General features: G+C 53.9%; 2 protein-coding genes and 1 long non-coding RNA gene across 5 annotated transcripts in view; 2 read left to right on the forward strand and 1 right to left on the reverse strand.

Annotated features, from left to right (window-relative positions):
* Positions 1-745: 745 nt before the first annotated feature.
* CDK5R1 (cyclin dependent kinase 5 regulatory subunit 1) lies at positions 746-3,302 on the forward strand. Its single transcript, XM_065039824.1, has one exon. The coding sequence runs from the start codon at positions 867-869 to the stop codon at positions 1,752-1,754; it is 888 nt and encodes a 295-aa protein (XP_064895896.1). The 5' UTR covers positions 746-866; the 3' UTR covers positions 1,755-3,302.
* Positions 3,303-3,575: 273 nt separating this feature from the next.
* MYO1D (myosin ID) overlaps positions 3,576-26,420 on the reverse strand; it is a 152,397-nt gene continuing 129,552 nt past the window's right edge. Inside the window, exons 22-23 of one of the 3 annotated variants that reach the window (XR_010467796.1) lie at positions 6,229-6,570; positions 3,576-4,887 (exon numbers count right to left, since the gene is read on the reverse strand). Coding sequence is in view for 2 of the 3 variants with exons in the window: in XM_065039816.1 (XP_064895888.1) it covers positions 6,414-6,570 (157 nt within the window). In the remaining variant the exon portion in view is untranslated. Of the gene's footprint in view, positions 6,571-13,769; positions 14,897-26,420 lie in introns of those variants that run through there. The other 2 variants (XM_065039816.1, XM_065039817.1) reach the window with 2 other exon arrangements.
* LOC135576160 (uncharacterized) lies at positions 15,782-25,332 on the forward strand. The gene is made up of 3 exons (XR_010467799.1): positions 15,782-16,126; positions 18,130-18,299; positions 23,531-25,332. It is a non-coding gene; the product is annotated as an uncharacterized LOC135576160 (long non-coding RNA).

Genomic DNA, 26,420 nt, shown 5'->3' on the forward strand with positions numbered 1-26,420 from the left:
CGCCTTCGCGTGTCGCTGCAGCTCGTGCAAACGCCACCGGGCTGCGGCGGCCGCGGCTTCAGCGCCGGGAAACGGAGCCCGAGCTCAGGCCCGGGGGGCGCGCTGGGCGGCGGCGGCTTTACCGGGAGGCCGGTCCCGGGGGGGTGGCAGCCCCGGGCGCTGCGGTGCTGCCCTCGGCCCCCGGCGGCACCGGGGCCTGGCGGCGTTTCGCTCAAAACCCGCCGGATCCGGTAAATGGCGGTACCGGGCGCTGCTGCACCCGGAGCCTCCGGTGCGGGCGCTGGGCTCGGGCCCTGCCCCGCAATGGCTGCGGCCCCGGCGGGGAGCGGAGCGGGGGCTGGGGGCGGTCAGCCCGGGGGCGGTGCCGCCAGGACGAGATTTCAACTTTTCATCATTTTTAAGAAGATACATTTTTGTTTCCCCGCCTGACCGCGGGCTCGGGCCGGTCACTCTGTGGCTCCTCCCACCAGGGGGCGTGGCCAGTTAGGAGTAGGCGGGGCGGTCGGCGGAGGGGGCGGGCCCTGAGCAGCCGGGGGCGTGGCCGCGCTGTTCAAGGGAGAGCAGAGGGGCGTGGTCTTGTTGGTGACGGGCGTGGTCTGGGCGGAGCGGGGCCCTCCAGGGGAGGAGCGTGGGCGTGGCCTTCCCGCCCCTTTTCCCGCCGGCGCGGCGGGCGCACGTGGCGGCGCGGGGCGGGGCGGCGGCGGGGGCGCGCACTGCGCCGCCGGGAGCGCGCGCGGGGCGGGGCGGGGCCAGGCGCGGCGCTGAGCGGCGGCGGCGGCGGCGGAGCGGGCAGCGAGCGCGGGGCCGCGCCGGGGGCCGGGGCCGGGGCCGGGGCGGGCGGCGGGGCCCGCCGGTCGGCCGGCGCCATGGGCACGGTGCTGTCGCTGTCGCCGAGCTACCGGAAGGCCCCGCTGTTCGAGGAGGGGGCGGCCACGGTGGGGCACTACACGGCGGTGCAGAACAGCAAGAACGCCAAGGAGAAGGGCCTGAAGCGGCACTCGCTGATCTCGGTGCTGCCCTGGAAGCGCATCGCCGCCGTCTCCGCCAAGAAGAAGAGCTCCAAGAAGGTGCAGCCCAACGGCGGCTACCAGAGCAACGTCACCCACCTCAACAACGAGAACCTGAAGAAGTCGCTCTCCTGCGCCAACCTCGCCACCTTCGCCCCCCCGCCGGCCCCCGCCGCCGCCGCCCTCGCCTCGGCGCAGAAGGCGCCACCGGCCGCGCCCGCAGCCGCCGCCGCGACCCCGCGGAGGGTGGTGGTGCAGGCGTCCACCAGCGAGCTGCTGCGCTGCCTGGGCGAGTTCCTGTGCCGCCGCTGCTACCGGCTGAAGCACCTCTCGCCCACCGACCCGGTGCTCTGGCTGCGCTCCGTGGACCGCTCGCTGCTGCTGCAGGGCTGGCAGGACCAGGGCTTCATCACGCCGGCCAACGTGGTCTTCCTCTACATGCTGTGCCGGGATGTCATCTCGGCCGAGGTGGCCAGCGACCACGAACTGCAGGCAGTGCTGCTCACCTGCCTGTACCTCTCCTACTCCTACATGGGCAACGAGATCTCCTACCCGCTCAAGCCCTTCCTGGTGGAGAGCTGTAAGGAGGCCTTCTGGGACCGCTGCCTCTCCATCATCGACCTCATGAGCCCCAAGATGCTGCAGGTCAACGCCGACCCGCACTACTTCACCCAGGTCTTCGCCGACCTCAAGAAGGAAAGCGGCGCCGAGGAGAAGGGCCGGCTGCTCATCGGCCTCGACCGGTGAGCGCCCGCCCGCCCCGCCGGGTACCGTGGCCGCTCCGGGCCCCGCACCGGGGACGCTCCCGGCCCCGCCTGGACTCGCTTCGTTCGCCCCGACCCGTCTCGGAGCCGCTTCCCGGGTTTTTTCTTTCCGGGCGGGGGGAGGCGGGAGCTGCGGCCCTGGGGATGGGGGGGGCCGGAGCGCAGACCCCCCGCTGTCCCCCTTCTCCCCCCGCCCCGGGCAGCTGCTTCCCATCCGTCTCCCCCTCCCCATCCTGCGGGCCCGGGGATGATGCGGTTTCACCACCGGATTCATTTCAGCAAATTGTGTGTTTGCGGGGGGGGGGGGAAATCCCCCAAATGAGCATCATCCCCCCCCACCCCTCCGACCTCCGCGGGCGGGGACGGCCCCGGGTTCGGTCACCGAGACAAAGGCCGGGGGGGGGAAGGAAAATGGGGAAAACATATAGGCTATAGGCTTCACCGGAGGCTGAACGGGCCCATCGGGACTCACCGGGAACGGGACGGAGACGCGGGGACCCCCCTCCCGACCCCCAACCCCTCCCCTTAATTTATTTTCTTTGAAGAGACTCGAATTTCCCGAGCGGGTTCTGGGCGAAGGGAGGAAACAAACAAACTGCTACTGTATCATGACATCAATGTGAAATGTCTTGTTCCCATCGTGCACTGATCATGAGTATTGTGTAAAGGATCTACTTGAGTGTGCAAGCAAGGAAAGAATCTACATGCTGCTATATGAATACTTTTAGAACAAAAAAACAAACCACAAACTACTAACCTATGGGGGGGGAAAGAGATAAAACAACAAACCTTCTTTATTCTTTCATTGTTGCTTTTCCAGTGGTATCGCGCATGCAAACAGGAGCATTTTGTGTCTTCAAAAATAAAAGGAAAAAAACGTAAAAAAAAAGAAAAATAACCATAATCAAAAGAAAAAACCTTAAGGAGTGATGGCTGTAAAAACGCCGCCCATGCACAAAGAGCTGCCGCCCCGGCCCCGCGGGCTGGGTCCCCATGGGCCGGGGTCCCCATGGGCCGGGGTCCCCATTGGCCATGGTCCCCATTGGCCATGGTCCCCATGGGCCGTGGTCCCCGTGGGCTGGGTCCCCATGGCCTGGGGCTCATCAGGCTGTTTGGGTTGATTGAGTTTTCTCCGTGTGCGCAGTTCTGGTTCAGTTCTGGTCCATCGGGCGTCGAACCCGCGGCCGAGAGGGACAAATAACGTGCCATTTCTTTTTCTTTGGTATTTTTCACGTGAAGCTCTTCGCCGCTGTACAGTGGACCCGCTACCGATACATGTGTACGTACCTTTTTTTAGTGCAATCTCTTCCGTAGCTCTTTGTTGACCAAATTGGTGGGTATTGTTACTTCTTAATTTATATGCGTCTCATTTTTGTATGTATGTGTATAGTGCGTTTGTAAGTATGTGTGGTTTATAACCCGGCCGGCTGTGTCATGGGGCTCAGTGTGCCTGTAATTTAATCCCCCTCCCCTTATTTTTATTTATTTTTGTACTGTGCTGATGAAATAAAAATGCACTGACCATCCATTACACGGCAGCGGTCGTGGCCGAGTCTTTCCTGCGCCTCCGACGGCGGGAGATTGGATTTGCCTTGACGAGGAGGGTTTAACGAGGCCGGGGTTTAATTGGGTCCGTTGGGCGGGGGGAGCAGCGGTGAGAGCTGGAAAATGGGGTTACAGGGGCCCCACGAGCGTCGTCCTCCCCGAGTCCCCGCGCGTAGAAAGCGGCGGCGCCGCAGCAGGATGCGGCCCACCCGGCTTTATTGGTTTATTAATTACAGGGAATTATGTAAACGAAACCCGGTGTAGTTGGGGTTTATTTATTTTTAAACATTAAAATATCAGCGATTAAAAAAAAAATCATCATAATAATAATAATTAAAAAAAATCATCGCCTTATCGGCCCAGGCTGAGAATCGGAATTCAATTTAGAAATAGTTAATTTATGGGAAAAAACAGGAATATATATATTTTATAGATTTTTTTATATATATATATATATATAAAACCAGAGCAGGAACAGATATATATTTTATATAGACACATCTCATCACGTACTCTATTGCCGTCTCATAGGATTAGCCGGTTCCCGCACCCGCCGTTCGGTGCCGCCCGTCGCGGTTCCGTGCGCCGCTCGGCTGGACCCAAAGTGCTGGTCGAACCCGGGGGGGCCGCCGGGACCGGCGGGTGCGCAAAGAGCCAGAAGTGCAAATCGAAAGGCGCGGGGGGAGGATTCTCCCTCTGGGGTGGCCCGTGGTGGCACCGCGCGCACGCGAGGCGCTGACGGGTGGGTGGGCCCAGGTTGGGTGCTGGGCAAGGGCAGGAGGGGTCGCTGGGGGGGTGTCACCAGGTCCCCCCGGCGCTGGGGACGGGGGGTTGTTGGCGGCTGGAAAAGCTTCTTCCGAGGGGTTGGGGCTGATGTGACACCCCCATGAAGCGCAGAGCTGCTCACTGGGATATACTGGGATACACTGGTGAGCGCTGGTCCGTCCAGGAGGCCCCAGTGAGGGGACAGAGCTCATCCCACCGAGCTGGAGCTTCTCGGTGCTCGCGGTGCCCCAACCTGGGTACAAACCCGTCCCGCTCGTGGCTTTGGCAGCCCCTTCGTTAACACGTCGTTAGGCGAAGCTCCTCTTTGTGGTTCCTACAACGCTCAACTCAACGTGTTCCTGGGGTCACCAAGGTGGGGTCACCCTGTGTCCCAGGGGCTGGAGATCCTGACCTGACCAGCAGCGCCAGGACTCGGGACACACGATCCCAACAGCCCAGACCCCCCCATGTGGAAATAAAAGGCCCGTTGGTCCATCCGGCCCTTCTGTGCCCGCCTGGCTCGGGGGACACGCGCTGTCACACGGTGTCCCAGCGGCCACTGGGAGATCCTGGAAATCGCTGCGCAGGGAACAGCGTGGACGTGCGGTCGCGTTTGTGCCGCTCGCGGGGACACGGACGCAGCTGCAGCTCCACAGTGCAAAGCCGGGAGCTGCAGCCTCAGCACCCAAACTCCACTGGTTTCTAGAACGTTCCAGTGGCTGCAGGTCCTGTCAGCGCCCCCTCCGAGCCCCATCGCTGGGACGAACACGGAGCCACGTGCAGCATTTCAGAATTCAGCAAGGTCACTTGGTCCGAATTGAACCCACCGGGATTTTGGGTGAGGTTAATTAAGGCAAAAGCGATGCAGGATTAAAATAAAACCCACAAAACCTCCGCGCTGGGAAACCCACAGTCTGTGTCCAGCCGAGGTGAGGGATGGGTGAGGAGCTCCAGGATGGGTGATGAGCTCTGGGATGAGATTACGAGCTCCGGGATGGGTGATGAGCTCCAGGATGGGTGATGAGCTCCAGGATGGAATGATGAGCTCCGGGATGGGTGATGAGCTTCAGGATGGGTGATGAGCTCCGGGATGGGTGACGAGCTCCACGATGAGATTATGAGCTCCAGGATGGGGTGATGAGCTCTGGGATGGGGTGATGAGCTCTGGGATGGGTGATGAGCTCCAGGATGGGTGATGAGCTCCGGGATGGGGTGATGAGCTCCAGGATGGGTGATGAGCTCCGGGATGGGGTGATGAGCTCCAGGATGGGTGATGAGCTCTGGGACGGGGTGATGAGCTCTGGGACGGGGTGATGAGCTCTGGGATGGGTGATGAGCTCCAGGATGGGGTGATGAGCTCTGGGATGGGTGATGAGCTCCAGGATGGGGTGATGAGCTCTGGGATGGGTGATGAGCTCCAGGATGGGTGATGAGCTCCAGGATGGGGTGATGAGCTCTGGGATGGGTGATGAGCTCCAGGATGGGTGATGAGCTCCGGGATGGGTGATGAGCTCTGGGATGGGTGATGAGCTCTGGGATGGGTGATGAGCTCTGGGATGGGGTGATGAGCTCCAGGATGGGTGATGAGCTCTGGGATGGGTGATGAGCTCTGGGATGGGTGATGAGCTCCAGGATGGGTGATGAGCTCTGGGACGGGGTGATGAGCTCTGGGATGGGTGATGAGCTCCAGGATGGGTGATGAGCTCTGGGATGGGGTGATGAGCTCTGGGATGGGTGATGAGCTCCAGGATGGGGTGATGAGCTCCAGGATGGGGTGATGAGCTCCGGGACGGGTGATGAGCTCCAGGCAGGAAAGCAGCGAGTTCAGAGTGTGTCCACGGTCCATCCCGGCTCTGAGCGGAGCGTCCCCGGCATGGGGACCCAGCGCCGCTCCCAAACCTGCTCCCGTTCCGCCGCCATCGGCTCTCACAGGCCCAGCCGCCCTGAGCCGCGATCTTTGGTTCCTCCTCCAGTGGAGGCTGCATAATATTGCAAACAAAACAACACAGAAAAAGGCAACACAGAAGGGGATACTGGAGAGGGTTTCAGAAATCAATGTGGGAAAGGGGATAAGTACCTATAAATGCTTTGTTTTTTGACTTAGAAGCACTTTCCTGATATTCTGGCCTGTTTTGTACGAAGGATACAGGTCACTGGCTATTTTAAGCCGCTGTTGCATGCGGTAGTAAAACCCTCTCCTGAACGTGGGTTTGGCGAAACCTCTGGCTTTAGAGCCCGTTTTAGGCGCAGGCCCAAGTCACGGCTGAAGCGCCTCTGAACTCGTCCCCTTGAGCCGTGGGAGGCGCCGATGGAAGCTCCATCCTCCGGGACGCTAATTCCCCGGCACGCAGAGGACGAAACCGGAACGATGCTTGGTGAAATCCGGCTGGGATTGGTTAATCTTGGTCTCCACGGAGACGGTGCATTTCCGCCCGTGCAGGCTGCACTGGACCGGGTTGGTGACGCTGACCTGCAGAGCGCGTTTCTCGCTGCCAAAGCAAAATTAAAAGAGTAAATCAGAGGCAGGCGGGAGGACGGGATGTGGTTACCGGAGCTTGGACCATGATGCAGGTGTTTTTAGGTCGTGGGCAAGCTGCATTAAGCTCCAAGCCCCGTGTTGGGTTTGGTTAAGCCCCGTTTCCGTCTCCCACGCGTGGGGACTTCGGCATCGTCAGCGGTGCCGATGGGGGAACGGCAAAGCAAAGGCTGCAAAGGGCCGGGGCTGGGGCAGGTGACCTTGCGAGCGATCACTCGCGTCTCTAATTCCAGTAAAGATGATGACATCCCTTGCTCTGAGCTCAGAGATTAAAGGCGCAGCATGAAACAGCTAAAATAACCACAGGTTGGGCTGGGGTTTGTCTGTAGTTCCCTCTCTGGACAGACAGACCGACCGTGCAGCCCCCGGGGTCTGAGCGCCCTGGGTGGGCACGGGGACAAAACTGTGTCACTGCAACCCCTTCCCTGGCTTTTGAAGCCCTGAACGCGGCTTTGGTGCTGAGGATGATGCTCATGAGTGAAATGAGGAGTTTCTGCCACCCCAATTTGGTTCATCTCGGCTGTTTGGGTCACCGCCAGCGAGGGACATCAGGACAGGCGGCTGTCACCTCCGCTCCGGTCGAGTCGGGGTGGCCGGCAGGGATGTCCCCTTTGCTAAAGGCCATAAAAGCCATGATTTATATCATAAAAGACTTTCTTTGTACCAGCAGCAAGGCATAAAGGTGTTCGGTTGGGGGGGTTCTGTCAAGGCAGCAGCACACGAACCCATCACGCTGTCCCAATAACGATCCACCAAGTCCTCACGTTGTCGCAGGTATTTAAGACTTATTTACTCTTGCCTCAGCGAGTCGAGGCTAAAATCCCGGCTTAGTTTGCTATTTTTACCGCGTCTTAGCAGAACGAGCCTGTTGGAGATTCCAACCATCACGTGCCTGCAGAGCGGGTTGAGCATCGAGTGTCTGTTCCAGGGATAAACCCCACGGCTTGCCTTCTCTCCCTTGTTCGATTATAGGTAAGAAGAGGAAAGTTCTGTCGCTGTTAATAGTCAAAATCTGTTGACTCGGGGGGAAGAACATCATTAACCAGAATTTTGACCACAAGCAGGAGCCAGGCCTGGAAATCCAATGGGCCTTGATTTATTCTGAGCCCTGGGGCTGTGGGACCTGAACCAAGAAGGTCTCCAAGTCCTGGCTCCGGCTGGAATGAGGAGAATCAACTAAACACATGTGTACGTGAAGCTGATGTTGTCCTGGGCTCTGGAGAAGATGCTCTGAGCTTTGGTCTGTGTAATATTTCCATTAAATAAGGGTTTCCAGGGCAGTGGTGGAGTCACCATCCCTGGAGGTTGAACAGATGTGGAGATGAGGGTAGTTATGGTTGGGTTATGGTTGGACTGGATGATCTTAAAGGTCTTTTCCAACCAAAATGATTCTTTGATCTACGATTCCCTTCTCCCACTCACACCTGACCACATGTTGCTTCTCTTCACGTGAGAAGAGGTTTCAGCCTCCAAACCTTTTGCCGGGGGAGCAGGATGGCATCCCAAGGACAATTCCCTTAGTGCAGGAGTTACGGACACGACGCTGGATCTGCCGCCAGCTCCACGTGCCGGGACCTTGAAAGGAAACGTCAGTTTGGTTTCCAGCCCATCGGTCACATCAGCATCAGGCGACGAAAAGGGGAGATGGCAGCTGCCGCTGCCCTGGGGTGAGATGGTTTATTTATTGACCGAAAGGGAGAGAACAGCTGCCTGCATCAGCCAGTGAACCCGACTAAAAGACCTTCCAAATGTCCCTGCTACAATGAGATTTAACCCAGCAACGCAGCTGAGGAGCTGCTGCTCCAAGATCCTGCAGAACTGAGATCCCTAAGGAAGAGTCGGAGGTGGAGATGAGGTGGAGATGGAGATGGATGGGGATGGAGATGGATGGAGATGGAGATGTAGATGGAGATGGAGATGTAGATGGAGATAGGTGGAGACAGAGATGGAGGTGGAGATGGAGTTGGAGATGGAGATAGATGGAGATGGAGATAGATGGAGATGAAGATATGGAGATGGTCCAGTGTAATCCTGGAAGTCCAGCCAAGGCGTTAATGGCTCTGCTTGTGAGCACACGTGTGCCTGTGAGCATCATGTGTGTGGGACAACCAGATCCCAAAGCCAAAGCATCGTCAGAAATCCCGCAGGAGCTGTGCCGGCATTTGGGTGAACACCGGCAAAAGGGCAACAAGCAGAGAAGAGCCGAGTCTGAGCACTGGTCCATGAAAGATGGGAGTTTTGGCTGAGCATTTCATCTCAGACCTCAGGGAAAACACAAGCCAAGCGGCGCGTAAATGGCCGGAGACATCTGTCAGCGCTGCATCGGTGCCGCAAATCAGTGGTGGGGAGCAAAACAGCAGAGGGAAAGAGCAGCCAGGGATCAGAGGGAGTTCCTGTGAAGAAAGCGATGTAAGGCTAGAAAGTTAAAGAAATGCATTGCTAAATAAATGTTGAGCATAGGAGATGCTTAAGAGCAAATGCAGGGGAACTGGAATGTCTTGAATGGAGCTGTAATAGGCATGAAAGTTCTTTATTTGTAGCCGTGAGCTCCCTGGGGAGCCGGGAAGATGCTGAACACAGGTCAGTGGTACCCGAGCCCGGCCGGGGGCTCTGGGGATGCAGCCCCGTCCTCACAGGCTGGGAAAACAGGAGGAACGGGCAATTTCTACAGATTAAACGAGGTGCTGCTTCCTATGGAGACAGCTAAAGCAATCACGGAGCAGGAAATCAGTCATTTTTCAAAAGGAAAATTGGGGTAGAAGATGGCAAAGCCGAGTACAGCAAGCGCCTGATTTTCACGACAACAAACCAGAGGGATTTAAATGAGGCCGAACACGCGCCGCAGCGTGAGACGAGGGCTGGGCGGTAATAAAGTGAGTGGGATGTATTCCGGGGGGGATCTTTATAACTGATCAAACCTTTGTACGGTTTAGATCAAGGTCTCTCTCTGCAAAGGCGGCGGCGCTGTGGACTGAACGGCCTCGAGCGGACGTGCAGCTGCCAACAAGATGTTGGGAAGGAGCAGGATGGAGAATACGGAGAAACGGTAACACCTTATGTAAGTGAGCGCCGCGGTCTCAGCTGGATACCGGGTGCAGCCTTCGAGGGGCTTCGGCAGTGCAAAAATCAAAATGCAAAGGTTCACAGATGAAGGGAGGCTCTAAAAAAGAAACGGGAAAAGCAGCAGCTGTATTCTGCGTGAAGAAAGTACCGAGGGAGCGGAGAGAAAGCTAAAAAGAGGCACTTTTCAAGGCTCTGCCTCCTCGCAACAGCCAAAGAGACCAACAGTGATACTGGGAATTTTGAGGGGGGTTGAAAAGCTTTCCAGGCAATGGATTGTGGATCGTTCCAGTCTGGGCACTCGGTGGCACAGAGGTGGGAAAAACCCAGCAGGGTCTAACACAACATTGGATATACCATAGGGAATAAACATTTACGTATCTGAGCTACAACAGGTGGCATTTTTGGAAAAGATAAGTGTCTCCTGCAGGAGGGTCTGAACAGGCGGCGTGTTTGGCAGGGAGGGGGTTGATCTATCTCGTCCGAGCACTCGTGGGTCTCTGCCACTTGCAGAACAATGATACTGAGGGTGCTGGGGCTCGGCAGAAAAACTATAGTGAAAATTAACCCTAAAATGGACACAAAAATAGGACATCTGGTTTCTCAGTGAGCACAAAGGCTGTGCCGAAACCTGGTGTGCGTTTTGTGTCGCTGCGTCCCCTCTGCTGGGAAGAACATCCGAGGTGCTTCCAGACGACATCTACACTCCCGGAGCATCAATTTCCCTACGTAAGGCCTGGATGGTTTTGACAGCATCATCCCGGTGGCTCCTTGGCACCATCATCCTTCTTTAGCTGAGCGTCAGAGGGAGAAAACCCCCTTTTCCATGCAGCTCTTAATAAAACACCCTGGCTCACGTCGCTGCAGGTTAAAAGCAGTGATTTACCATCCTGTGTGCCCGAGAGAATCATTTAATGTCCTCTTCGCCTCCTCACGCTGCTGCTGGGCTGTATTAGCACCAAAGGAACATCCCGTCCGTCCAGCCGCCCCTTTACCAACAAACCCAGGGTGAGGGGATTAACCCAGCCCCCCTTTTGGGTGCAGATCATTCCTCTCTGCCCGTAACTCACGAGCAGCTGGATCAGAGGGGACGGAGCCGCGTGGTGGGAGCGTGACGCTCATTCAGCGTTGGCTGCATCGCTCGCACGTGCACCCAAGAGACGCGGCAACGTCCCCAACCACAAGGGGTTTGCAGAAGCCGCCTTGCGAAACCATCGCTGAGGTCTCGCACGGCCAAAGCACGAGACAAACAGGATGTTTGCTCAAACTGTCACTTGCTTTTAGAGACGTAGGGTTGTTGGCGTCGCAGGGGGGATCGGGTGGTCTTGGCGGGGATTAGACATTAAGACGGATCAACGTGATGAAAAGACAGACTGTAAAGAAGTCAGACATGAATAAAGGAGATCTGGAGTCAGGATTAAAATGCAAATTTCCATAGCTGGAGGTCAGACCAAGCCCCCCAGGCATTTGAACATCAAGAAAGGTCGGTTGAGTTAAACATGGCTCTCGCTGTACCATTTTTCAACACTATTTGCAGCCAAGTGACACTCGGTACCGTGAATCTTCCTCAGCCTTCAAAACCAGCAAACGTTCACGGTGTGTTTCTCATACCATGCTGTACCTTGTGGCCTAAGTTTGGGCAAATCACCCAGAAGCTGGAAGAAGCGCTTTTGTAAAGCAAACTTTCAATCTGCAAGAGGAGGAGTGGGCTCCAAACCGCAGCCGCGCACCGTCCCGCTGCAAACTCAACGTACAAAGCGACTTTCCACCTCTTCTGGCTCAGACTTGTGTGGTTTTCCTCCGCCGCTCACGCTGACATCTATTTACCAGCGCAAACCGCAGAGCCGCTCGCCCTCGGTTGGGGAGCCCACGTGTTACAACATCGCGCTCACAGGTTGCATCAGCAACTCTATTTTTGCCCTTTTAATGAGTAACAAGGTTTGTTAGTATCTCTATATCCCCAGTGAAAAGCGTTACATGTGGCCAATGGCACATTTTTGCAGAAGCAAAGCCAACTATTACGACTCCGGCGTGCGGCCGACGCACTGAGACAGTTCCTTTTATTCACGTTTGAGCTATAAATGCCACTTTGCTAAGAAAACAGCGGCTGCCACGACACCGTTGGGCTTTTTCCATGGTGTGCCCGTGGCAGATCCAGGTATATTCCTTCCCCTCCAGCTGAGGAGTGAACCATCAAATGTTTGGCGCTCTCACCCTTAAAATGCATTTATTCCTCCTCAAACCCATGGTCAGGAGGTCCCAGAGCAGCGCGGGGGAGCTGCGGTTCCTTCTTTATGTATTAAGTAACTGGGGCATTTGTGCATCCGTCCTCGCCAGCCAGAAAGTCAGCGAGCTGGAAGAGATCCTGTCGCTTCCAGCAGAACCATTTGGTTCACGTGCTGTTGGCAAAGGGGTGACGGGGCGGGCGCTGCTGCTCCTGTCCTGTCTCCTTCATCGGGTTTTGATAAAATACCTAAAAGCAGGTGAATTGGGGTCAGGTCCCAGCGAAACTGCTTTATTTTATGGGGGGAAAGCCCCAAAAATGTGGTTTGGAGACGTCGCTTTGCAAGCACGTTGCAGGTGCGCCCGATGTCCCCTCTCCTCCATCCCTGGGAAATGTGATGGAAACAAAAAGGGATTGTAATTATTTCATATCACATGAAATTCAAGAAAGGGAACAAAAACTAATCGAAGCTTCATGATCCAGCTGAACTGGGGTGAACGCTCTCCCGACCCCAACTCAAACACGATCGGTGTCTCCATGCTGGACCTTGGGGTGGGAAGGATGCGCGTTAGGCACTTAAGCTCAGCTCTAAGCCATACCCTGATCTCGTTACCACGCTCTTAATTAATCCCCTCCCTGCCTGGCATCAGGATCCCGAGTTCTGCTCCTCTCCGGGCTCCGAATCCATCTCCAAAAGGAGAAACCTCCGTCTTTGTTCTTTCCTCCCCTCGTGTCACCAGCATCCGACGCCTGATGTCGTTTGTCCCTTCCAAGGCGCTCGCTAAAAGCCGGTCAGTGCTTTAGTGGGTGAAAAACGCGCGCTCACTTAAATAGGGTATTTCCCAGGAAATCTCATCAACAAAGCGGCTTTCAAATACAAAAAGAAAAAGCACACGCAGAGCGTTAGATCTTTTATTTCCTCCTGCAATTCCGAATTGCGGAGCGGGGGTGGAGAAGGCGGCACCACAGCACCGGGGAGCCAGGACTATGTGGTTTGATACTATAGGAATTAAATCCCCTGCAAAATCCAGCGGATTTCGCGTTCTCTCGATGGCTGAAATGGTGCATTTTGCATCAAGAGTTCAGCACACCGGAGGATCTCGTTAGGTACGAAACGGCTGCGGAACATCCTCGCCCTGCCCAGGGTGGGCTCTGCAGCTCAGTCTTCATCCCACTTGGGTTTGGAGAAACACAGACATTTATTTGAGGCTGATGGATACAAGGCGCAGTTTGGCGACGTGTGCGCTCGCCTTCATCCACCCAAACTGACCCAGTTCACATCAGCACATTGCCTGGCTTGCAGGACTAATATATAAACCACAGCTTCTTCTCCACTCTCCAATTAGTCATATTAATATTTTCTCAGCTATTCTGAGCGCTGGCAAAGCTCGGGAGAGTCGGCTCTCAGCCGCCTTTCTGCTTTAGGAGGAGCAAACGCGGCCGCAAGACGCTGGAGCCCGCGATGCCAAAAATATGATTCAAAGCCCTTGGCTGGGGTAGGAGCGGAACGTCGGCTCATCGACGGGGTTATGCCAAGAATCCTGCACCAGGAACGCACCGGCACATAAATAAAACAAAGGCACTTAGGAAGATGAGCGCAGACTCGCCTCCCACTTAGAACGTCACAGATCTTGACTCTGGGCAGGCTGAGAAGCAGCAAAAGTCTTTCCTTATATTTTATTTCTGGCTCCGGTCACCCAGGGGGCTGAACCCACCGCACCCGCGTTTGCTGGGGCCACATCTGCAATGTCCCCCCTCAAAAGATGCTCTTGGCCTGTTTAGCAGATGCCGAGAAAATTCCGCTGCCTCAATTGTTAGTTGAAGAAAGAAATTCCAAAAAACAAATACTTCAAAGGGAATCCGGCACCTTTCAGGCATCTGGGATGTATTTATTCAAGTCCTGCAAGAGTATGAGGTGTAGGGAGCTGATGGGAAGCACAATAAATATGGGATTATCCAACTGTTTTCCCACTCAAATGTATAAGGGGTGACAATTTTCTAGCATCAAACGGTGGGTTAAACAGCTGATGGTGCATTATGGTGGAAAAGCGCTGCTGTTGCCCTTTTGTTTCCCCTCGACGCAGACACAATAAGCAGGAGGGTATTTTGCTAAAGCGAAGGCACAAGCTCAGCTTTGCCGCTGCCAGCGGAGCTGGGGGAAACGCGTGGACCTGGGGCCGAGGGTGGTGGCACAAGGGCTGTCCCCACGTGCAGGGACACCGCGTCGTGTCCCCGCATCCCGCCCATGGCTCTATAAGCTCCAGTTTGGTGACGCCCCCACGGTGCCGCACGCCAAGGCTGTCGCTGTCCCCTGGCACCGTCCTTCTGCCCCGCAGCCTCATATTCCATGCACGCCGGGGATTTAACACGGGGGAACAGCCCCTGCCAGGTGCTCAGAACCCACCGGTGGCATCGGCCAAGCCGAGCTTGTGGCTTTGCTTTAGCAAAAGGGGAGGGCGATGGAGAGGGACCGGCCGCTTTTAGCTCTCGGTCGCTATAGCAACCGGGAGATTCATCATCCCATCTGATGCTTCGCTCCTGCCAGCCAACCAGGGCTGATGCAGAGCAACCCGAGATGGGTTCATTTAGTGCCGCCTGTGACTGCGGCTCTCCGCACCCCGGATAACCCCTGGATAAGCTAATTCTGCAGCAATTCCCCTTTTCTGAGGGATTTTTTGGTTTCAGTTTGCTCGGGAGCGTCCCGCTCACCGCTGGCACGCAGGACTTGCAGGCAGGGTGTCACCGTGACCTAGTTAGCGCAGGACGAGGTGACACTATGTGCAAACGCCGGTGGCTTCCCAGTCCCCTGGGCCACTCTGCCCAGTAGCAATGCTGAAACAATCAGAGCCCGCAGCTCTGGCCGCCGGGGTGACCTTGCTCTGCCAGCACCAGAGACGTCTCCCCTCCTCGGCTCCTCTGACCTGGAACAGCTGTGCTTAATCCTGCCTCTCTATTTCCAGAGCTGCTCCGAAAACCTACATTTGTCTCCTTTTTCCTAAGAGAAAAAGAGAAGAAATTAGCTAAAGCTTCAGGGGATAGAAAAAACACCACGAAAAAGAGGTGGTTTTGTGCTGTTTTCTCTCCCGGAGAGAAGTGACGTTCCTGTTCACCCTCCCCACGCGAAGCAAGATTTTGATCACGTAGCGCCTGATAAAATGTCTCATGTTCATGGGCAACCAGCCCCACAGACAAGCATTGTCCCCCATGATTTAGGCCGCCAGTACCGGGACTATCAAGCCCCAAAACCACCAGCTCATTCCTGAACGCTAAAGCATGAGTTTCGATCCGAGCGCAGAGGTGGGGTGCGCTCAGGTTATCCCGGCGTTACGCCAGCGAGGAACACGGTTGCTCCTCTCCCGGCATCCACACCGTGACATTTTAGCTGAGGAAGCTGAATCATCCTTCCATTAACGAGAGGCTTGATGGTGAGGAGCCTCGCGGGGGTCTCCCTCCTGTTAAAAACGCCTCTCGCTGTGGTCTAACGAAGAATCGCTCAAATAGGGTGATTTTTCCATCCCTTGGGTTTGTGCTGAACTGATTGATAGGGAAGGAGGTGGCAGCAGGGACACTGCGGGCAGCACCGTGTTTGCTTGGTGTCTCCCAAACCAAAATCACTTCAAAACATGCGCCGGACCCCATGGAACAAAGCGGGAAAGAATCACCAGGCTGAGGATGACGGATGGGAAGAGGAAGGGTGACAAGTCAGGGTGACTCAGGGCACCGACCTCTCCATCGCTCCATCATCGCGTCCAGGTTTTAGCTTTTTACGCAACTGCTCTTTCCCTCTTATTTCCTGGGGCCTTTGGGAGGAGCCTGAGGAGATCAAACAAGTACACAGGGCTTAAAAAAGGGCTTTATATTGAAGAGAAGGTCAGAGGGAAGCTTGGGAGCAGATCATAGCAGGGCTGGTGCTACTGGAAAATCCACTGGAGCCTCAGGAACACAAACCCAGATCTCAGAATGACTCGGAGTATTTTGATGTGTTTTCTATCAGCCCAGCCCCAGAGGCAGGGGGTATTTTAGGGATGATGTTTGGACAGATTTAGGATCATTCTCGGGATGCCAGACGTTGATGTTCCTCATCTACAACAAACTTCCCCGGTGCCGCTATTTTGTTTTAAAGTCTTAGGAAATCTGGCCTCTGTTTCCCAGCACAGGGTGCCCAAAAGATGGGGACGGTTGGTCCTTAAGGAGAATCTGGGTTACAGAAAAGAGAAGACGAGCGGTAAGTGCGGCAGGTAACCACGAGGTGGGTAAATTTAGGGGGAAATGGGGGATTTGAGAAATGGGAGGAAGGACGAAAGAGGATGGTTGGATTGTGCAGGGCTGGGAGCAGCCTCCATCCCTATATCACAGGGAAAAGAAAGACACTTAAAAAGTCATGAAACAAAGTCCTTCTGGTACCACGGAGGTATTTAGAAAGAGCAATTCAATTCTGGATTCCTAACGTCCTCTCCAAGGACCACGAGCAGCCGGATGAGCCTAAACCGACGTGACAGGCGACCTGCCAGGAGTTGGTATCAGCCACAGGCGCCCCCGGAACAAAGAACCCAGCTCAAAATATCACCCTGCCACTAATGATTCGAGGCAGCCTCCCTCTATACATTTCAAGCCAGACGGTTCCTGAGAGCACCCAACTCTCACTGTCTTTCCGTAATATTACGGATTCATGACGGCATCAAGGACGCTTCTTAGAACCGGGACTTCGGCTATGCCGGGAAATCAATATTTAATGTCATAGCAAAACACCAGGCGTTTAAGTGGGTTTTTATGTATTCTGAGAGGCTGAGCAGTCAATTTGGTTTTCATTATTTCCAAAGCATTTGCTGAGAGGTTCCAGAGTGGTCTCGGTATCACTTTGGCGAAGTAAAGGGCTCTGAAGCTGCAATCCCAGCATAAAAACGCTGGCACTTCTGCTTCCCTTTGTTCTCCCGTCTTTATTCACCGACACATTAGCACAATTCACACCGGCAGGAAAAAAGGCAACTTGCTGTGCAGAGAGACAGCTACGCCTTATTTAAATACCTGACCTATTTCTGCTTTCCCTTTGCCTCGCATTCAACAAGAAGTTTGGATTTGCAGAAATCACTGAAATAACCCTGTTGCATCATGCAGAAGATGCTCTCCCATGGGGCATAAACACAAAGATCTTTGCTGATAGAAATGAAAAGTTCGGAGGGAGATGCACATTGCCAGGCTCATTCCCACTGTATTCCCATTTGCATTTGCATTGCAGCGACATCTAATTTTCATTTTGGGGTATTATATGACTCTTGGAGGACAACACCTATGTAAACACGATGGGGATGTATATATTCAAACATTTATCATCAGCTACCTACTGGAAACAGCAAATCCCTCCTGTTTGGACCTGGAATCCTTCCTCAGTAGGGGGGATCTCATTTTGGAAATGGCAGTCTCTGATTTCCAAAAGTCCCTGCCCGATTAGCCGGGGTGCTGAACGACCTCAGGACATCGCGCAGCTCTCGGCAAGGCCGGGACCAGGAAAGGTGCAAGAGATGGTTTGGATCGAGGGGACGGAAAGGCTGGGACCAGGAAAGGTGCAAGAGATGGTTTGGATTGAGGGGACGGAAAGGCCAGGACCAGGAAAGGTGCAAAAGATGGTTTGGATCGAGGGGACGGAAAGGCTGGGACCAGGAAAGGTGCAAGAGATGGTTTGGATCGAGGGGACGGAAAGGCCAGGACCAGGAAAGGTGCAAGAGATGGTTTGGATCGAGGGGACGGAAAGGCCGGGACCAGGAAAGGTGCAAGAGATGGTTTGGATTGAGGGGACGGAAAGGCCAGGACCAGGAAAGGTGCAAGAGATGGTTTGGATCAAGGGGACGGAAAGGCTGGGACCAGGAAAGGTGCAAGAGATGGTTTGGATCGAGGGGACGGAAAGGCCAGGACCAGGAAAGGTGCAAGAGATGGTTTGGATCGAGGGGACGGAAAGGCCGGGACCAGGAAAGGTGCAAGAGATGGTTTGGATCGAGGGGACGGAAAGGCCGGGGAGGGATGGCGGAGCCGGCAGCTCGTCACCCTCCAGCGGGGCTTCCGGAGCCCTCGGTGCTGGAATAAACGTGGGTTTGTTCCCGAGCGGCCGGGGGCCGCGAGCTTTAGCGCGCAGACGCGTTACCAGGCACAGCCAAACGCTTTTAATTACCGCCTGGCACAGTTCGCCTCCTCAGCTGCAAGAGAATCGACCCCTCTCCCTGTCTTTCCTTGCAGCGGCTCCGACAACGTCGCCTTCACACCAAACAACTCGGATCCTCCGTCGCCTTGGGGTCCCTTTCCTCTCCTCTCCGCTGCAAACACCACACGGGGATTCCGCGCCATAGGAAAACAGAGACAGCGACCTCCAAGGCTTTGTGCTCCTGTGTAAATGTCTCCAAATACAGGCAAGTTTGGCGAAATTGAGTTATTCTAAGACACAGCATCATATATTTTTAGTTTTCCAGTCTAAGAGGGATTCTAATCACTCCCCAGGACAAATAGCACCAATCCCCGAGCCATAGCGAATGCTATTAGGAGGTACCAAACGGTGGCGAGCTGAGCGCTGCCATATCCATCTTGAAATGGGCAGAATTATCAATAGTTGATGCTTCCATATTTCACTAGGAGGAATCAGCAGATTTGCACATGGCGCTGAGAAATTTGCTACATCAACCAAATGCCTGCAAAGCTAAAGCCATTAACAAATGGAATATCTACAGCTCAGGCATTCAGCGTTAATTTATTTTGCTGCAGTCATTCCAGCTGAGCAAAAATATCTTCCCCTGCTCCAGTTTCTAATCAGCTTCCATCCTCCTCTGGGCTTACCGGTTAAATCTTTCACATTGCTCTCTGTGATAAATCGAAAAATGAGTTGCAAAGCAAATGCTTCCAGTGGTAATAGATTAACTCTTTGTTCCAAGGCTCTCACATCATTTCAAGAGGCTTCCCATATTTTTTCTGAAGAGCCATTGCAGTGACAAGATAAGATGCCAACACGGGGAAATAATCTCAGGGAAAAGAGCCGTTGCTCTCGGCTCGAAGGGGATGGCTGCAACCAAATGGCAAATTAATCCCTTGTCTCAAGACACAGAATCACAGAATCTCAGAATGTCAGGGGTTGGAAGGAACCTGGAAAGCTCATCCAGTGCAATCCCCCCAAGGAGCAGGAACACCCAGATGAGGTTACACAGGAAGGTGTCCAGGCGGGTTGGAATGTCTGCACAGAAGGAGACTCCACAACCCCCTGGGCAGCCTGGGCCAGGCTCTGCCACCCTCACCAGGAACAAGTTGCTTCTCATCTTTCAGTGGAACCTCCTGTGTTCCAGTTTGTACCCATTGCCCCTTGTCCTGTCACTGGTTGTCACCAGAAGAGCCTGGCTCCATCCTCCTGACACTCCCCCTTTCCATATTGATCCCCAGGAATGAGTCCCCCCTCAGTCTCCTCTTGTCCAGCTCCAGAGCCCCAGCTCCCTCAGCCTTTCCTCACACGGGAGATGTTCCACTCCCTTCAGCATCTTGGTGGCTGCGCTGGACTCTCTCCAGCAGTTCCCTGTCCTGCTGGAACTGAGGGGCCACAACTGGACACAAGATTCCAGGTGTGGTCTCCCCAGGGCAGAGCAGAGGGGCAGGAGAACCTCTCTGACCTACTGACCACCCCCTTCTAACCCACCCCAGGTACCATTGGCTTCCTGGCCACAAGGGCCAGTGCTGGCTCATGGTCACCCTGCTGTCCCCAGGACCCCCAGGTCCCTTTCCCCTACACTGCTCTCTAATAGGTCATTCCCCAACTTAGACTGGAACCTGGAGAGGAACTGAAACACAACCTGCGAGAGGACCGTCTTACCCTCATCTCAACACTTTCCCCTAACATCACAAACAAAGAATATTCCTCAGTCTCATTGAAAAGCTGCATCCAAGAGTCTTGGTTTTTTTTGCAATGTAATTTTTTGTTTGTGACTGACAGAGGTAGGTGATGAGGGGTCTCAGTAAATAGGATAAAACCAATATATTTTTGCTAAACAACTGTTCTGAGTCTCGTGACTCTCCCTTCCTGTCCGCAGTTGGGTGAACCGGTCTCCTTCCCCTTCACAGGCCCAGAGCTTCTCTTTTCTAGTGCCAACAGCTCAATATGCAGAACACGCTAATAGGAAAACAGCTGATGACACCCAGGGCATCCGTTAATGCAACAGCTAGGAAAACAGGCTGTGACGGCAGAACGGTGCGGCAGTCCGAGCTCTTAACGCACGAGCATGAGGTCACTGGACCGCAGAGCTTGGAAACGTGGTTTACACAAGACTGAAAACCCAAAGAGGATCCAAAGGAGCGAGTGCAGGTGTGACCGCTCGGCAGACAAGCGCTGCTGCTCTCCCTGATCTCGCCTGTCTCAGTGCTGATTCTGCTCTCAGCGAGGCGAACGATGGCCAAGAGTTGGGTATTAAGTGATCTTCGGGATCGCTGGGTGAACCTCTGTGCCTTGTGTGGTACGAGGGATTAGGTGAGACGATTAGCAGAGCCTGCCTGACCCCGGGATCAAGCAAAGCCTTCCTTAAGTCCCACAGGCTTCTCCGGGGCTTAAATCCCGCCACGGACACACAGAGCCAGCCCGTTTATTCAGATCACCAAGAACCAGAGGTCAGAGCAAACCTGCTGCTGCCAAGTCGGGCGCAGCATTGCCCGGCAGCCAGCGCCAGCGCCAGCTACTTAGTGAGCCAGGCTGCAAAATAAAACCTACCCGAAAATGAGCTGGCAGCTTCTAAATCTACCACTGCGCTTCCGTACGGCGCTGCCTTGGCAGCCCGGCTTGGACACACTGAGGTCAAGCTTGTGTCATCCCATCAGAATCCCAGAGTGTCAGGGGTTGAAGGGCCCTGGAAAGCTCATCCAGTGCAATCCCCCCATGGAGCAGGAACACCCAGATGAGGTTACACAGGAAGGTGTCCAGGCGGGTTGGAATGTCTGCACAGAAGGAGACTCCACAACCCCCCTGGGCAGCCTGGGCCAGGCTCTGCCACCCTCACCAGGAACAAGTTGCTCCTCATCTCTAAGTGGAACCTCCTGTGTTCCAGTTTGCACCCATTGCCCCTTGTCACCAGAAGAGCCTGGCTCCATCCTCCTGACACTCCCCCTTTCCATCTTGATCCCCAGGAATGAGTCCCCCCTCAGTCTCCTCTTGTCCAGCTCCAGAGCCCCAGCTCCCTCAGCCTTTCCTCACACGGGAGATGCTCCACTCCCTTCAGCATCTTGGTGGCTGCGCTGGACTCTCTCCAGCAGTTCCCTGTCCTGCTGGAACTGAGGGGCCACAGCTGGACACAATATTCCAGGTGTGGTCTCCCCAGGGCAGAGCAGAGGGGCAGGAGAACCTCTCTGACCTACTGACCACCCCCTTCTAACCCACCCCAGGTACCATTGGCTTCCTGGCCACAAGGGCCCAGTGCTGGCTCATGGTCGCCCTGCTGTCCCCAGGACCCCCGGGTCCCTTTCCCTACACAGCGTGTCCAGTCCTGATGCTGGAAGGAGAGAAAGGCTTTTTTCAGACCGGCATTTCCCGAAGGTCATGATGCCCACTTGACTCTCCTCTGGGTGTATCCATCTTCACATGACTGCTTATATTCTTTATATTGCTGCACATAATTATCTCTGAATTCCTGCAGCTGGCAGGACTGGCTCCATGCGTAAACACTTGTGACCAGGAGAAAGCAAGCCGCTGACAGGTAATTAAGCACTCCTTAGTTAGTGTAAACACTTAGGTCACTAATTGGAGCTGCTTCTTACTCTTTTGCTGTCTCTGTCCCTCCCACAAGGAACTGAGCCGCTGCCAGCAAAAAGTCAGCACAATTACAGCTTATTTATCCATGGGTCTGTAGTCAAAAACAAAACCTTAGCAATGATTTTTTGTATCCTCCACGATCCCTGAGCTCTTGGAAAGCGCGACCCTGTGTGCTGTTGCAGGGGTGAGAGGAGAGGTTCAGTTCTTGGAGAAGATGAGGGGATACGGGAGCAGGACCAAAGGCTCAGGACCCCAGAGATCACACCTGGGAATCATTTGGTTCCCATCGAGCGCGGCTGCACTCGTCATCCTGCGAGTATAGCTATGAATTTCAGAGCTGCTTTTGTTTTAATATGTTATTTAAATCAAAGCCAAGCTCTGATTTTGTTGTTATAACTTGGTTTTCCCTGCGCACACAAGCAAAAGCTCCCCAGGCTGAAGAGTTCTGCAAATACGACACAATCCAGCATCCTCCACTTTTCTGAAGGTGCTTCAGCTAAACTCAAGCAGGGGCTACAATAAGAACAACTTCCCCATAAGCAACATCAAAGCAACCCAACTGTAACAAGCGCTTCAATATTCTTGTGCCAAGTGGCCGAGTTACATATCCAAACGCTCTCGATGATTAGGATGAAGTGTATGAAGCTGGACCTGTGAAGCGAGAGGATGGAAAACTCACCCTGCGGATTCCACCCTGATCCTTGGGCAACCGCTGGCTAATTACCACATCTTCCCTTACCCTGCCAAACCGTATCAGCCAACCTCGAACACTCCAGATCTGCTCCAGAGATAACTCCCACTTGAGATAAAGGAACAAGTGGTAACAGGAGATGATTAACAGCCGGACATGGAAAGTTTAACCAGCACCGGCACAGCCGATGACTTACGAACCAGAGTAGGAGCCCAGCCGCTCAACGCTCGTTAGAACAGCTGTTAACAACAGTGTAACAAAGCACGTTGAGGATTAAATTTCAAAGCATTCTGGACACGACTGGGCTGGGCAGGAGAAGCGGAGCTCCCGTTCCCAAAGCTGCGATCTCCGTAGATAGAAGCACGCCGGCCGCTCGCCTGCGTGAGAAGAGATAGAAAACATTCAAAGACGTGCTCAGAGGAACAAGAAGTTCATTACGGCTCCACTCGCCCCCTTGCTACCCCCAGGATGAGTCTGGTGGCACGGCTTTCTGCGTGAAAATACACACCGACAGAAGGCAGCGCTAGGAAACAGAATGTGTTCAAAGCCACGAACAAAAAGCCCCTCTCTGCATACACTATAAACTGAAAAGCAGACAGTTGCTTTCTAGAACGGAACAAAACCCGATGCAGACAGGACATCACTGCGGAATGGCACTAATTGCTGCCTCTAATTGGCAGCGTGGGACAGGAGAGCACCCGAAGCCGTCGGTCAGCACTCGGTTGACATGAACCACAAGTTTCCCTTTAGTTCCCGCTGTCGTTTAACGGAATCTCAGACGCACAGTAAGGACACACAAGGTTTGTGTTGGCCTGTTGGTGCTGTTTTCGGTGCTGAGCGCATCCACGTGATCTTCCTATCACAGCAAGAACCGTCTTTACATGGTCTGTGGCAAAATCCCCAACCCGCCCGACTGATCCAGTGCTCCCAGTTGAGTGTGAGAGGGGAACTGGGGAGGGGACAGGGAGCAGCTGTGTCACATCCCACCAGGCTGCTCCGCGTCCTTTTCCGCAAAGAAAACCACAACCTAAACCCAAATTCATTACAGACTCCGCAGCTCATCTCTGAAGAACGACACTATTTGGGTGTTTTTCTTTATGGGAGGAGCGCTAGAGATGGGTGATATTAACACCTGGTACTGCTTCTGATTGTGTCTCTGTGGTTGTTTTTCTTTCCAGGTTTATTTGCCAAGGAAAAGCCAAATGGTAAGCGATGGGCTGCAGTGTAGCCAGTAGCGGAATGATAGCTTCAACAGGGATTTTTCCAGAATTTGCACTTTAGCTTCTATACGCAAAGGTCAGAGCAGGAAGGAAAAACCCTATGGTGATCCAGGACTTGTGAGGAATCCGAAACCCTCAGCAGCACAACCCTGCTCGTACCCGTCCGTGCTACATGGAAAGCCCAAAGTGTCTCTCCATCTTTTTTCATACATTTTCCCCTGGCTACGTGTTATCCAGAAATGCTCTGTCTAGAAATGCTCTTATTGATGAGAATGAGGTTGGATTCACCCCTCTCCCCCTGAGGTGGTTCCCCCACCCCACGATCCCCAACCCCAGCTCCGTCTGCTCCTCCAGCACCAGTCCCCGAAATACAAACTAACAGAATAATCCCGCTCGAGGGGATCACTGTGGTCACCGGCTCCAAGCTTCTCTCCCAAGTGGGGCCAACTTCAAAATTAGATTCAATTTCAGGAGTAAGGCAGCAAAAAAAAACCCTATTATAGCTGATGGTTTGGGGAGCCACTCAGGGCCACCAGAAGAGGAAAAAACGCTGTTGTCCACCAGCTACCACTTCACAGCCTTTAAGGACCAGATGTTGATCCTAATTTAGATGAATTTAAGATTTTCCTAGAGGTTTCCAGACATCAAAAGCCTGCGAGCTCCACAAATGTTGGAGGCAGGATGGGACACAGAAGCTGTAGGAGGAATGGCCCACATCAGTGATGGCAGCACCGCCCGTATCCCCTGACCTGCGACAACAGAAAGCTGCAGATTGGGAAAATGGAAATGGGTGATCAGAGAAAATCACAGGATGGTTTGTGTTGAAGGGACGTTCCCAGCTCCCCCAGTGCCCCCCCTGCCATGAGCAGGGACATCTTCACCAGCTCAGGGTGCTCAGAGCCCCGTCCAGCCTGGCCTGGGATGTCTCCAGGGATGGTTCATCTACCACCTCTCTGGCCAACCTGGGCCAGGCTCTCACCACCCTCAGGGACAACAATTCCTTCTTATATCCAGTCTAAATCTCCGCTCTTTTAGTTTGAAACCATCACCCCTTGTCCTGTTGGGATTGCTGGAATCACCTGCCTGGAACCTCCACCCTGGGGCTACAGCGGAGACTCCTCCTTTATTTCGGAGACTCCTCCTTGACTTCGTGCCTTTATCTCTCCTCCTCATCTGCCCGATCCAAGGGGGTGAACAGTGAAGCGGATGAGCTGTCTGGTGCCGCTCGCACAGGGACGCGGAGAAAAGGGAGAAGAGGCTGCTGTGCTATTTAAAGCCGCCTCCTCCTCAATTCCTAGGGGTGGAATTTTACCTCTGATGGCTCCGTAGGAAGGATTTAAAGACTACTTGTACAAAAATGATAATTAAAACCTAAATTAAACCTATGCCGAGTCAATACTTTCCATTTCAATTGTTCTCAAGATCGGGAAGAACATATCCAATTTGTTATAGAGATTTACTGCTGTTTTTCTACCATTTTACTCAAACAAAAACTGGTTTTAAAAGTTACAAATATGTAGAGAGTGCCTTTGACAATACGCTCGCAGAGCGGTTCCTCAACTCCACAGCATCTAAAGTGACTTCAAATTAAAAGAATGTTGAAGTACTGTGATTAGTTTGATTACTAAATCAACAACTTGCTTTAGTAAAATCACTGGCAGCTCACAAAGTATTAACGAGAACAATTAACAAGTGTTGGCAGTTTTTGAGTTATATTTACAAACTGCGCTCAGACTGGAATAAATACAGTTGAAGTTCTACCTGCTCTGGTTTCTGTAACCTTTCTGGTTTTATTATGGAAAAATAGAAAATGCTTAAAATAAGCAGCATATACTCTAAAGGTTAACGCTCATTACCTAAAAATCAAGAGTCCAGAAAAAACAGCTTCAAATAAACTTCAATTTTTGTAGGTCAAAGATGGCCTTTAAAACCCCAAACCAGACTATTCCAGCCCATCCGCCCGTTGCCATTAGAGAAATTAAATGAACACTTGGACGTCAAGATTTGGCCATTGGGGGGAAAAACACAGCAGGGAAACGGCACGTTGGGAATTAAGCCGGTTTTAACAAAACACGTGCCGGTTCAGAGCTCGCTCCGGTTACATTTCATGAGTCATTGGGTTTTGATAATGTGAGGGTGATACGGCGTGTGGCTCCTTCTATAAGCTTAAGTGCAAACAGACTTTGTGAATAAGCATTTTCAAGTCATAAATGGGCTCCTTGTTAATCAAATGTCAAGCAATAAGTTGCTGGAGTGCTGGTGATGGATGATGAGAAGCCACAGCGCTCGCTGTGCATCAGCTTTTTGCTTTGTACAGTTTCTACCCACCTGCTTTGCAAGAAAAGACACTGAATTAACAGGGATGCTTTGCACGTGGATCTCGGACAGCTTTCCTGAGCCACGGGTGCAATGCACAAAGCACTGCCCGGGATAACGGGAGGGATGCTGCAAACCTCATCCTGCCCGCTGCTCCCGGGATAACGGGAGGGATGCTGCAAACCTCCACCTGCCCGCTGCTCCCGGGATAACGGGAGGGATGCTGCAAACCTCCACTGGGCCGCTGCTCCCGGGATAACGGGAGGGATGCTGCAAACCTCTGCTTGGCCGCTGTTCCCCGGGATAACGGGAGGGATGCTGCAAACCTCATCCTGCCCGCTGCTCCTGGGATAACGGGAGGGATGCTGCAAACCTCATCCTGCCCGCTGCTCCTGGGATAACGGGAGGGATGCTGCAAACCTCATCCTGCCCGCTGCTCCCGGGATAACGGGAGGGATGCTGCAAACCTCATCCTGCCCGCTGCTCCCGGGATAACGGGAGGGATGCTGCAAACCTCATCCTGCCCGCTGCT

The sequence above is a fragment of the Columba livia genome, chromosome 23 (genome assembly GCF_036013475.1).
Source record: "Columba livia isolate bColLiv1 breed racing homer chromosome 23, bColLiv1.pat.W.v2, whole genome shotgun sequence".
Lineage (NCBI taxonomy): Eukaryota > Metazoa > Chordata > Aves > Columbiformes > Columbidae > Columba > Columba livia.